This window comes from Gavialis gangeticus, unplaced genomic scaffold (genome assembly GCF_001723915.1).
Source record: "Gavialis gangeticus isolate Ggan-Ray unplaced genomic scaffold, GavGan_comp1, whole genome shotgun sequence".
Taxonomy (NCBI): domain Eukaryota; kingdom Metazoa; phylum Chordata; order Crocodylia; family Gavialidae; genus Gavialis; species Gavialis gangeticus.
The window spans coordinates 113,049,591-113,062,665 of NW_017729025.1; the positions used below are offsets into that span (position 1 = coordinate 113,049,591).

At 38.1% G+C, this 13,075-nt stretch overlaps 1 protein-coding gene across 8 annotated transcripts in view; it reads right to left on the minus strand.

Moving 5' to 3' along the window:
* The window catches only part of PPFIA1 (PTPRF interacting protein alpha 1), a 103,921-nt gene that overhangs the window by 45,577 nt on the left and 45,269 nt on the right, over nucleotides 1-13,075 (minus strand). For all 8 annotated transcript variants that reach the window (XM_019519435.1, XM_019519433.1, XM_019519431.1 and 5 more), the window contains exons 3-11: nucleotides 10,899-11,000; nucleotides 10,114-10,278; nucleotides 8,009-8,083; nucleotides 7,504-7,605; nucleotides 7,022-7,243; nucleotides 5,974-6,120; nucleotides 4,405-4,539; nucleotides 3,229-3,312; nucleotides 1,544-1,675 (exon numbers count right to left, since the gene is read on the minus strand). In XM_019519435.1, the coding sequence (XP_019374980.1) occupies nucleotides 1,544-1,675; nucleotides 3,229-3,312; nucleotides 4,405-4,539; nucleotides 5,974-6,120; nucleotides 7,022-7,243; nucleotides 7,504-7,605; nucleotides 8,009-8,083; nucleotides 10,114-10,278; nucleotides 10,899-11,000 (1,164 nt within the window). The remainder of the gene's footprint in view (nucleotides 1-1,543; nucleotides 1,676-3,228; nucleotides 3,313-4,404; nucleotides 4,540-5,973; nucleotides 6,121-7,021; nucleotides 7,244-7,503; nucleotides 7,606-8,008; nucleotides 8,084-10,113; nucleotides 10,279-10,898; nucleotides 11,001-13,075) is intronic.

The window sequence follows — 13,075 nt, forward strand, 5'->3', positions numbered from 1 at the left end:
CCAGCTGTCCCACCACGCGACCCGACCTGGGCCCCATTCACCCCAGCCCCTGCCTTGCTCCCTCCCTCACTGCTGGGGCCTCCATCTGCCCTGTGCCCCACCCTGCCAGCCCCTTCACAGAGTAGACTGGTACTTGCCTACTGTGCTGGGCAGCCAGTCATTCACATGCCAGGCTGTAATCCTGGCTGCATGAACACCCCTCCCCGCTGCAGCTGGTCGGAGCTCGCGGCCGGGCTGCCTTGCAGCCTTATGTGCTGCCCCACATTTGGGGGAGCTAAGTCCTGTTAGCTCTGGCTTTCCAGCACCTATGTTGACAGGGGGCCACCCTGACTTCACTTCCTCCCACTGTCAGCCCCTCTTGCACAGGCCTGCAGCTGTACCCTGCAGCCATGGCCTGGCTGCCGCTCCCCTCAGGCTGCAGCTCTACCCCAGAAGGGAGGTCGGGTGGGGGGCAGCAGTGTCCAAGTCATGCAATAAACAATGTCCAGGTCATGCAATAAATGCATAAGTAATATATGGACCCCGGGACTTCGAAGAAAGCTACTTTAAATTTTCAGTATAAATTCCCCCAGGTAAGCACCCCAAGATAAAAAAAGAGACTAGAAAACTGCATGCTTCAGTGAAAGTAAACTGAAATTAGTATCAGAGAAAGAGAAAGCTACCACAAACAGCACTCCTTTGATGAAAGAATCCTTCATGGAACACACAAAACACTCTTTGGAAGAGAAAACCATGGACAGCTAAGTATGAAAGTGAACCAGTACGTCTAAGGTCCTGCAAGCTGCCAATACCCATCTGGAAAATGAACTAAATTAGCAGGGGAAAGGACAGGATATTGAGAGGGGTCTCAAGTGTGCAATTAATGGCTATGGAAATAAACCTACACAACCTCATAATCATTTTCATAGTAAAGTAGTAAGTAAAGGGGTCCTGCTGTCAACATTACCACCATGTCAGGGTGGCTAGGATCTGGAACCAACTTCCAAGAGAAGTGGTGCTGGCTCCTACCTTGAAGGTCTTTAAGAGGAGACTGGATGAACACCTTGCCAGGGTCATTTGACCCCAGTACTCTTTCCTGCCATGGCAGGGGGTTGGACTTGATGATCTGCTAAGGTCCCTTCCCACCCTACCAACATGAAACTATGATCCAGAAATAACCAGGACTAGGCAAAAAATATTATCAGAGAGACAGAGTGGAAATGTGTTTGAAATGTAAGTTCTGGTTATGGCTCTTCAATAAACTTACTGTATGACCCTGAGCACGTTCAATTATATAGTAGGGAATAAAAAAAACGTTCTTGGGTAAGCACTCACTCAGAATGTTTTGCTTTAAGAATCATGTTCATGACATACAATTTGTTGTAACAATGGTTCAAGAAAACCAAGAGCCTTTTTGAAATCCATTTAAAAAAAAGTCATGCTGACAGCATCTCTAAATGGATGCTATTTATCAGTAAAGGATTAATTGAGGACTATTCAATTAATGCTGTATAATGCTATATCAGGATATGACTAATCAATTACATGTTAAATGACGTTCTACCTTATCTTCCAAGGCAGCCATCCTTTCCTTCAGATGAAGCTGAAGTCTCTCATTGGATTCAGATAAAAGCTTGTCAACAGTATCTGATAAGCGTTTATTATGTTCTTCATTCATCTTCTCTCTTTGTCTAGCCTGAATTATTCAGGAAAGATTGACAGTTTTGTTAGGATAAAATTGTTGCTGTAATCTGTTCCACAGATTATCTTAAGAGCATCGCACAGGAAAGTCTGCCAAGTTGTGAAAACCTTGAGCTTCATTAACTCTCACTTACTCTTTTCTTCAAAACCTAGATACCCAGGTGCCCCAAGACATGCATGGACATTACAAGATCTTTAGCTAATCAGAAGTACTAAATCCATAGCATTTTAAACCCAGGTTTATGGTCTGATGACTGAGCAGATTTCAAAGCTGAGAGAGTCAACACCACCCATTTACATTCTTCTGGCTAATTTTCCACCATTTACAGGGTCTAGACCAGTGATTCTTAACCAGGGTGCAGTAACACCCTGGGATGCCACAAGATCCTTCCAAGGGTATCATGGGGTGCCTCAGTGTTAGCACTGTTAGGAGAGCAAACATGATTTACAAGATACCCAGAGATTTCAAAGAGGAATCCAAATTCAAATAGGAGTTTCAAACAGGTCCCACACTGGCCAGCTGGCTTCGGCAGCACATCAGCAGCAAGTGGGTTTCCCCATGTTTTACCACCGTCACTTCTCTCAGCTTGGAAGCTGTACCTGTATCACAGCTGGGGTGTTGGGGAGCTGAGAGAAGTTGTATGGGGACAAGGTACCTGCAAACTCTATGCTGCCACTACTTCTCTCCGCTGCTGCAACATAGGCACAACTAGAAGCTGCCCCTGCACTACACCTGGAGTAGAGGTGTTTGGGGAGGAGAAGCAGCAGCAGAATCGTAGGCACAGTCTGCAGACACCTAATCCCAGCGCAGTTTCCCACTGGCTTGAAGTTGCACCCACACTGTAGCCAGGGAGCGTGGAGCTGGAAAAAGCAACGGTGATATGGATGCAGCTCCCAGATGCCTGGCCCCAGCACAAATGCATGGAAAGACCTCACTGCAGATGTACCACAAACCACCTGGCCCATGTCAGACTGGAACCAAGACAGCAGAGAAGAAGCAATGGTACAGGCACAGCTGGAAGCTGCCCAATTTACACAGCTGCTCATTGCCTGGTTCTGGTGTAGGTTCCTGCTCTAGAGGATGTTATTCTACCTAATCATCATTAAAAGAAGTGTAATAAATTGGCTCCTTCAAACTTTTATTTCAAATTTTAGCTGGGAACTCAAACCTGCAGATTAAAATTTAAGATTTAAGAAGAACAAGTAATCGGATCTCCAAGCAACCATAACCTTAGGGTCAGCAACCTATGGCCTGCAGACCAGAACCAACCCATGGAGCCAGCCGACTTCTGCAGCATTACAGCAATGACGCTTGGCCCAGGTGGCAGGGATAAGTGGTAGCACTGCAAATGGAACAATGGCTGCAACAATTAAGTGCCCCCTCACCTCCCACAAAATGTTACTGATCACTGGCATAAACATTTAGTCTTATAGTAGAGTTTGGATATATGAGCAAGGTAGCTCTCCCAAAAACACAGCACTAAGCTGCCATGCAGACATGGAATCAGAACTTGATTTTTTTTATACCAAAAACATGTAGATAAATACCCTCTGCAATTCCTGATTCTTTTCCTCCAGTTGTGCTTCCATCTGCCTTAACCGTTCTTCAATGTTGCCATGCCTTTCCTCTGCCTGCCAATTTGAAAACAAACTAGAACTAGTATTCAGAAGTCTTTAATAGTATAGTGAAAACTGATGCACTAGCAACAAGCATAACATGCTCTGCGCAAACAGCTATATTCTGTTCATATAAAAGTGCAAAGCCTATTACTGACTGCCAGGACCTAATGAGGACCCATACATTAAGATGGAGAGTAGTTAATCCTCATTAGTATTTCCTTGTTCAGTTGTCACTGGCAACCAATTTCTCACTATGAAAATTTGCACTCTCACCTCCACCAATGCAAAATATTTATAAATGCGTTCACATTGTTTCCTCTCTACTCTCATCACCATTGCCTTCGTTAGAAATTTAAAAAAGCAGAAAGCAGCAAGCAGACACAAGGACTGATGTACAAGTTCTACCTTCCTAAGCTTGGAGTTAAGTTCCAACAGTTTAGCCTCTTTAGCAGCAGAGTTTCCAGAAGACAAAAGGTCAGACTACAAAAGCCAATAAGGAACAGGAAAAACAGAAAAATGAAACCAAGACTTGCAAAGCACTTGAGATTCATTTGTAACAGCTACACATATTTGCTGTAAGTTACTTTTCAACCTGCAGCCATTTAAGGACTTAAAATGGAAGCTGAGATTTGACTATGCATTTATCATCACCTTAATCTGCATTTAGCTCAAAAAGAGAAGAAAAAAAAAAGACTTTCCTCTTCCTATTCAAGATAACTTAATATTTGTATCAAAGAATTTTTTTTAAAAAATGCAATTTTTTTATTTTTATTTTTATTTATTTATTTTTTTAACTATTTCTGCTAAAGCAATTCTAAAACACAGCAAGAGACAACAGGAAGAAAAGAGGCACTTCAACACACAAAGCTGATGCAGGAATTGCACAAGCTAACTCCATATCACAAATACAGAAAGGGTAAGTCACTTATATGTAAATGCTTATACTAGATTATTAAAATGGTAGGAAAGAAAGCATGAAAACAGGAAATACTGACACAGTTGGGATAAACAGAAAGAACAACAAGAATAAAGATTGACAACAAAATTCCTGTACTTGGAATAAGTTAGAAAATACTCTTACAATGCTCTGTATTACTGGCCCACCTTTGAAAGTGCTGCAACTCTCTGTGCCAGTTCAGCTTCCACCTCAGGCAAAGTTTCAGCTTTTCTCAAAGTCTGCTGCAACTTCTGCTCAGCCAGTTCTAGCCGTTCTTGTAACTGCCTGTTTTTATCTTCACTCTAAAAAGAATTGCAACAAGTGCCATTTGCTACTGAAGTGATAACTAAAATTTGTTCATCAAATATTGAGGCAGTAAATGTGCAGTTATACAACTGGATTTATTACTTACGTAAAATAATTTTTCAGCACAGGTGTCACTCTCCCACAAGAGAGTAAAAGTGCTGCTAAACCTGAGCAAAACAGTTTTCCCCCACAAAATTTAAAAAAATAAAAAGTTGTCACACAAGCATTTTCCCACAGCACTAAAAACTCAATTCCTGAATCAACACAGCCACAGGATGGAGGACTTAGTAGTGACCAATATCATTGTACTGAGATTTGCCATTAGAAAAGGAAATAAATTCCTTCATTATAAGTGAAAATATACAGGCCAGAGCTAAAAGTTAACACTTAGTTTATAAAAAGTTAAAAATAAATATAATCAGCATGTTAAGGGTTAAGCTACTCTTATTGACTTTGTGTTGACTTTTATTTCCTTCAGTTAACAAATGACTGGCTTATAACCATTCCAAGTTCACATAACCGTATAAAGTATCCGAAATAAACCATTTTCCCCAATAAAATAAAGTAGCTCTTAACATTAGTTAAATGTAAAAGGCTCTCCTAAACACTACCACCTGCTATTAAAAGCAGTAAAACAGTGAAGCTTACGCTCATCGTGTTGTAATCAAGCCTCCACTTTCCTGGTAGATTCTCAATACTTTGTGTTTCATTCACCAGCCTCTTTCCCTTCCAGAACCTTAGAGACAGCCAGATGTCCATCCTACTGTCCCTCAGAGCTGTGGCTCTAGCCGTCAGTCAACTACATGTGCATATGTTCTGCCCCAGCTCTCCTGAAGGTTTGCTAAGGTTCATAAGAGGAAGTTATAAATGGATTTCACGCGTTTTGGGGAGAAAACTGAGAGGCAGGCACACAGACAGCAGAGGCTGGTAGGGACCCTACACCAGAAAACAGGGATTCATACAATTACGATAGGTGTCACAAGTACAAAAGTAGAGCTGAACAGCAGGTTTAAATCAGTGAAACTGTTTAACTGGGAATGGTTGGGTAGCAGCAATTCTTCCTTAATCCCATGTCCTGTTAAATTTCAAACACATTTGTAAATAGTAGAGAACACAGTTGTTCCATCACGCCAGAGGGTTCAAGTTGAAGTACTGAAAGTATATGAAACAGAGGGAACAGATGAGGGCAGAGGATTCCTATGAGATATTTAAAGAACTTTTATAAATCTTGATCAACATGTAGACAAGCATCTCTCCTCTTCCCTTCTATTTTACTCCATTACCCATCATTTTATACACATTACAAAGTGCATAGTTCTCACCCATCACATACAAGTAAAGGCATAAATGAGGGGAGCACCATATTGATTATTAGCCTATTAAAATATAAAGTATGTTCTATTTGGTATGTTCATAGATAAGGTTACTACCTGTCGGTGCATAGAGTCTTTAGTAGCAATTTCGTTTTCAAGTTTATCATTGAGGTCGTGCACAGATGTAGCTTCACGCTGTGCGGCGAGGTAGCGTTTTTCAAGAGTTGTAATTCTCTCTTCCATATCTTCCTTTTGAGCCATAGCCTACATTATCAAAAACATTGGTCAGAATCAAAAAAATTACATTTAGTTAATCAAGTATGAATTACTTGTTTCATAATCTAAGCTGAAAACACTTCATGCAGAAATGATAAAACGTATCAGCATTGAAACATCTACTTAAAAGTATGTTGCTATTAAATTATGAAATTTACTCTAAATCATACATGTTACTAGAACAAAATCAAATAGTCTTATAGGATATTGCTGATCCAGCAGTGTTTCACTTGGGTATCCATGTCTTTAGTAACACATTCTGAAACATTTTAAAATCTAGCTTTAAACAAGTTAATTTTGCATTTTGGGAGCTAGGTATAATGTCTTTCTTGATCTAAATCCTGTCCACCATTGATTTAAATTAGGAGGATTCTTCTCGTTTTCCTCTTGGCTGGAAAAAAATATTAGACTTTTTGGAAAATGTCCACACAGGTCAGTGAATTAGCAGCCAGTGCTTAAGTCACTTCAAAAAAATGAAGCTACTACCATTTGAAGGTACACAACTGAAATTACTGAAAAAACATTCTTTAAAGAACTTTAGCAATCACACATGAACTCAACAAATAGTCTGGGATGTAAAATATTACGGTAAGCATTTAAAAAAAATGTTTGCGGGCTGTGGAATGATACTGAAGAAATACATAATCAGCTATTATTTAAAAGATCTAGGTAATCATAGTTTAAAACTAAAAATAAAAATATCACAAGTGCATGGCTTTTTTTTTTTAATAAATCAATTGGTTAAGGATTATATCATAAATTATTTTTTCTACTCTTGATTCGTATGTCAAACCACAAAGTAGTCTGCTCAAAAAACAAGATGTAAACAAAAAGTTCTAGGACATTTAATTTAATTTTAAAACATTTGGTCAATTCTTTCACACCTCACCTCTCGTACATCTCTTTGCAACTTTGTGTTCATTTCTTCAGATTTTATTAAATCTTTTCTAGCTGTGTCAAGATCTTCTTCCAGCTCTGCTACTCTGCTAGAAAGAGCAGTGAGACGTTCTTTCATTTGGGTCTGCTCCTTGTTCTGCTTATCTATGATATCTTGGAGTTCTATAACTTTAGCAAGGTTTTCATCATGACTTAACGAACCATCGGAAGATCTCTATTAAATAAAAAAAAGTATTAAGTGTCCACTTGGCACAGATATTTGAAATATGCTAGACTGACTATACGGCAAAACTAAATTTAGTTTTGCAGTCTATTCAATAATAAAGTTGTACAAATTGACTTCTGCCTTAATTATATCATCGAGACTGAATAATCATTACAGTTTATATATGGCAATGCTGCACAGTTACTGTAAGTTGCAAAAAGCAAACAAAGGAACAAACAAAAAACCATCAAAAAATCCCACAAATTTACCTTCCCATTTGTGCTTGGTGTATTTTCTTGATCGTGATTTATATCCAATGCCCCATCAGCTAGTGTTCTTTTTTGACTGTTCTGCTCTTTTAGAATCATTAACTAAAACAAAAAATTTAAAGCGTCAGGGTAAGCTGCATTACACTAGCTGCATAAATAAGAACTAAATGCATCAACAGTATCTTGAAGCAGAGGAGCAAACTTGTGATAATAAATATCATTGATTTAATGTTCAGAAGATCAGTGCTTTTAAGTTGAGACAGTTCCAAACCTATCATCAGTCCTTTTTAAGAAAAAAATAATTCTGTATAATGTTCATTGTTTCCTGCATGGACTTCTAATAAACTAAGCAAGGTAAAGTCAAACTCTGCTTTCTGGGATCAACTAAGAAATCCATTCAGTGGAAGAAAATGAGTTTAGAACCATTACTATATTTGAAGAATACTGTTCAGACAGAAACTCCCCCAAACATGCCCTATAATCCCATTTAAAAATTGAAACTTACCTCTTTGTGTGTAGTACCTAGTTCTTCCTCCAATAAACTACATCTTTCAAGTGCTACTCGTAACCTTTCCCTTACCTGAAAAAATGAAGTTTGATAACTATCACTAAAACCACTTGAAAGCTTTTATCACAAAGCACTCTGAATCATACTGAAGTTTTAAATTCAGCCATGCCTATAGACACAGCTTCACACCCCACTATGCCCATTTTTGACCTAATGTTTTAACAACTGATAAAGCAAACTCAATTCTGATGCCTTAACATGCGCCACAGAAAAGGTTCTCTTAGAAAAATGATTAAGACCTTCGAAGAAAAAGCCATAACTGCCCTATCAGGCAAGCAGGCAGGCAATGTCTTTGATCCCTTTTAAAACATGATTGTATTCAAATTCATTTTAAATTTACCTCACTTTTTCAAGTTCAGAGAACATACCAACATTTCTAGTATTTAAATTCCATGTAGAATATAGTGGGTTTCATTTTAATCAATTATACAAATCTTATAAAATTGTTTACAAACAAAAATTGGAAATGAAACTGGTAGTTGGGTCATAGTGTTCATCTGAACCTGTGTCCACCTACAAAGTGAAGTCCCCAGACAGCAGCTATCAGGTGTCTTTCTCCCTCCCACTTCCTTACCATCTTTGCCTCTTCCTCCCTGCACCTCTCCCCACTCTTTCTGGTATTGCCCAACTTTTTCTCTTATTTATCACTTATATCCAGTAGTACTGATACTTGAACATTTAAATAATTTTGGATCACTGATCAGGACCAGACAATAAGAATCAATAAAATTCCTTGGACTAGCACTTCACTGTTGATTATTGGTTTGGGAACATAACACCTGAAAGTTCAGTGGAATGAACAGTGGCGTCCCCCTCTATTACAGGGACCATCATCCTAGAGTTCTTTTCAAATCTGAACAATGTAGGTAATGCCTTTTATTTTCTCTTAATAGACCCTTTTAAAAGAAAAAGAGATATTCCCTTTCTATTCCTGTTATGCTTCTTCTCCCTATCTTTTAACTTTACTATTTTTTCTGCATCATGCTCACTTCTCCTACATGTGCCTCTTCCTTTCACTCCATCTTCCATTTACCCACTGTATGCTATATCCCCTTATACTGCTCATATCCTCTTTTTATCCCCATCTATTTCTCACTCCTAAAAATCCAGATCACCTGCTTCCTTCTTTTCTACCCCAATTTTGTCCTTAGCCTTTTCTTCATACCATCTCCAACACCTCTATCACTAATCCCTTCCCTGATAACTTTCTTTCTCCTCCAGACCCCTCTGGAACCCCAACTCAACACACAAAACACTCTACCACTTGTCCACTACCTCATACTTAAAGAAGTAGCTCCCAGACTGTAGTCTATTTGGCCATGGTCCACATCTGATTTGCAACCCCCTTTTTCAGTTAGAAGTTTAATGACAGAGATGCATACAGGCCTATGAAAAGCTTCATGGTTGCCAGTGGTCTACTGGTACAAAATGTTTGGGAACAACTGTTTTAAGAGTATATACACTTTAGAACAAGGACTATTTTGTGCATGCACATAAACCAGCATAAAAGGGCTCTAGTCCTCAATTAAAAACTTTTTTTTATAGCAGTAATGCACAGTGTATTAACTCTTAATATAGATATGCTGTACTTACACAAAGTACAGCTTATACTAGTACAACTTTTGTTAAGTTACTGTATTTAGCTGTGCTGGTGGCAAATACAGCTTTGCTTTAGTACCTCTGAATTAGCAGTCCGCACTGCTGCTGCAACTGCAAAAGTATCAGTGGTCAGCAACCTTTGAAGGCTGAGGACTAGACTGACCAAGTTTGGGTTACAGACACATGGGTAGCCATGTGCTAGGACTCAGTCACCGCCACATGCAGCAGCACGGGAAGAACACCTACTGCTGAACTTCCCCCCACTGACTGCTCCATATCCATGGGCTGGATCAAATGGCTCTGCGCCATTTGATTGCAAACCCCTGGTTGAAGTTGCCTTGAAACAGCTTTAAGCCCAGTCATGGCACCTACTCTTTAAAAAGTTTTACACTGCTTTCACATTCATGGAGGGGAGGTGAGACGGTAGAGAGATTTTTCATTACCTTTTCATCAAGGGCTTTGTGATGTTCAAATAGTGATTTTAGTGCTTTGAGAACTTCAACTTCACTAGAAACTCCTGCTGGAGATTGAGCTTGTCTCTTTACAACAGTCATTCTAAGAGATCTTTCATGCCTGGATACTAGGCATTCTAAATGTTCTAGTAATAGCTGAAATAAAAACCAAAATACATGAAAAAACCAAGATATTTACTCCTTTGTGTCTAAAATTAAAGTAACTTTGCTTTTGAAAACATTTCATTTATATTTTGAATTTGAAATCCAAGTCAAAGACTAAATAAATAAATTTATATTTCCTTGCTTTCAAAGTTTTATCTAAAGAATATTATTAAAGCACAGATACGTTAAAAAAACTGAACAAAACTGATCACTCAGGAGGTAGGAATTAATATTAACCTGTACTAACTTAATAAAAAAGAAATGCTATAATACAGACCTTGACTCACTCTTTTACTTTCATATATAAATAAGTCACCAGTTTTGTGAGAGCTTCATTTTAAGCTTCTTTTTAGACAAGTCTTAGATTTTCCTCTATCTGAAGTTTGAAGATTATTTGCTAGTCACAAGGATGTGCAATAGGAAATACCTGACAAGCTCATACCAGCAGGAAGGGTATCCACAAAACAAGAAGAATTTCTAGTCTGAGCTACTTCTCACTAACAACATATTGAAAAACAGGTAACATGCAATGAATCTCAATAGTAAAAACTTTTAAAAAACCCTAAAAATTGAATAAAGGACACCAATAAGAGTTCAGGCAAGTAACTAACCCTTGTATTATTTCTTTCAGCTTTCAGTTCAGCTATTTCTTCTTCCCTTTCGAGGAGTTGTTCCCTGCACACATTAAGCTCTTTAGTAAGTGCTGCAAATTCCTGCAATGAAGCAAACCAGTAATACATCAGTATATTACACAGCATGTTATAGCCATGTAACATCAAATGTGAAAGATTCTCTGAAGAGGGAATTCACTTGATAGCTTAATACTGAAAAAAGCTAGTCTAAGCGCATTTATAATATTACTAATGTTGAAAAACCTCATATTGTTTGATACAATCAACCCCTTTGAAAACTGCATCAAATTTTACCTTTTGGGAATTTTTTTAAAATTCCAAACATATTCATGTAACACATTTTATTTACCAATTAATCTATTCGAGTACCATCTATACAACCCAATAAAAAGACCACTTGTTAATGCAAAAAATATTAAATTTTAACCTAAGACAACAAGTGATATTAAAATATACATATATTTGTAGACATACGAGACATAAATGAATAAATATATTCTATGTGCTAATACATATCATGTTTAGAGTATACATAAAAGGCAACATATTACAGGGATGTGCAATGCTACCAAAACAAAACCTGGGGAATTCAGATATACACTGAAGCTTTAAAAAAAAACACAAACCAAAATACATTAAGGTATGGTAACACACCTTAGATGTTACCTAAACAACTTTTAACTCTATCCTGTGCTGCCACAATGCAACAATTTTATAGAATGAAAATTAAGATTTTAGGATACTAAGAGTGAAGGTGGCATCAGGAGAAGATGAACGAAGGGAACCCACAGTAATTGCAACACAGGATTTATTTAATTTTTTAAACAAATTAAGATACACCACTCATCTCTTAACTCTTGATGATAAGCTGCAGACTTCCTGCTCCCTTTGCCAGAGTGAGTTATACCAAAACTGTAACAAATGTATGTTGAAACAGTCACTATCCCAACCTTACTATTTTCATTCTCAGCATTCACAAAAATCACCCACTTCCAAAAGGTTTTTAAGATTACACCTAACTAAAAAGCATGGGTATGCCAAGAAAGGTAATTATGGTACCTACTTCAACAAATCTGTGGGCATTCAGAAAACATGTTTGTAACTTTTCTGTAACTGTAATCTGAACTATAAGTTCCGTAATCAGGCAGCTACACAAGTGTAAAAATGTTTGCATTTGAGACTAAAACCTTTTGGAAAACAAAGATGAGAAAAAGCAATTTCTAGCCGTCACTGCTAACTGAGAGGCAGATGCAGACACGAATCAAATACAGTTCGCCACCCATTCCTCAGTGCTTCCACCTCACAGTTCACAAGAGACTGAATAACAGTGAAATTATTAGCCTAATTCTTTTGTCTGACAAAGGAAAAAAAAAAAGAATAGCACAGATGAAAATCTGTATTTACTATTAACAAGTCATTAATATTAAGTATTAACCAATATTTAATTAAATCGCAAGACAAATTATTTTATTAAATGTTCCTTAACTGAAGCTCCATAAAGAAAAGTATAATTATGTGCTTGTAAATTGTTTCTTAAAAACCTTTTCAAGTTTAGCAAAATATAGATTGTACTGAGCACCATATACATAATGAGTCAAAACTAGATTTACGTGATTTTGAGATAAACTAGAAGCATCTGAAAACAGATGCTAACATCAGCAAAGCTAACCGCTCTTTATCATGCATCAGCAAATACATGACAAATAGAACCAAGGAGGTGATAGTTCCCCTCTATGCGGCATTGGTCAGACCGCAGTTGGAGTACTGCATTCAGTTTTGGGCACCGCACTTCAAGGATGCTGATAGACTTGCAAGGGTCGAGAGGAGGGCCACTCGTATGGTTAGGGGCTTACAGGACAAGCCCTATGAGGAGAGACTGAGGGACCTGAACCCCTTCAGCCTCCGCAAGAGAAGGCTGAGGTGGATCTTGTGGCTGCCTACAAATTCATTAGGGGAATCGCAGCAAGGGATCGGACTTGATCTGTTGAGGTCCCTTCCAGCCCTAGCATCTATGAATCTATGAAACAAACTCTAGTATCACTTCTAGAAATCTAAGACAGAATGACAGACACAAAGCTATTTCATGCAGGTTTCAAGGATTCCTAATAAATTAGGCTATTACAAGTCACCATAAAAGTGAGAACAGTATTAATGCC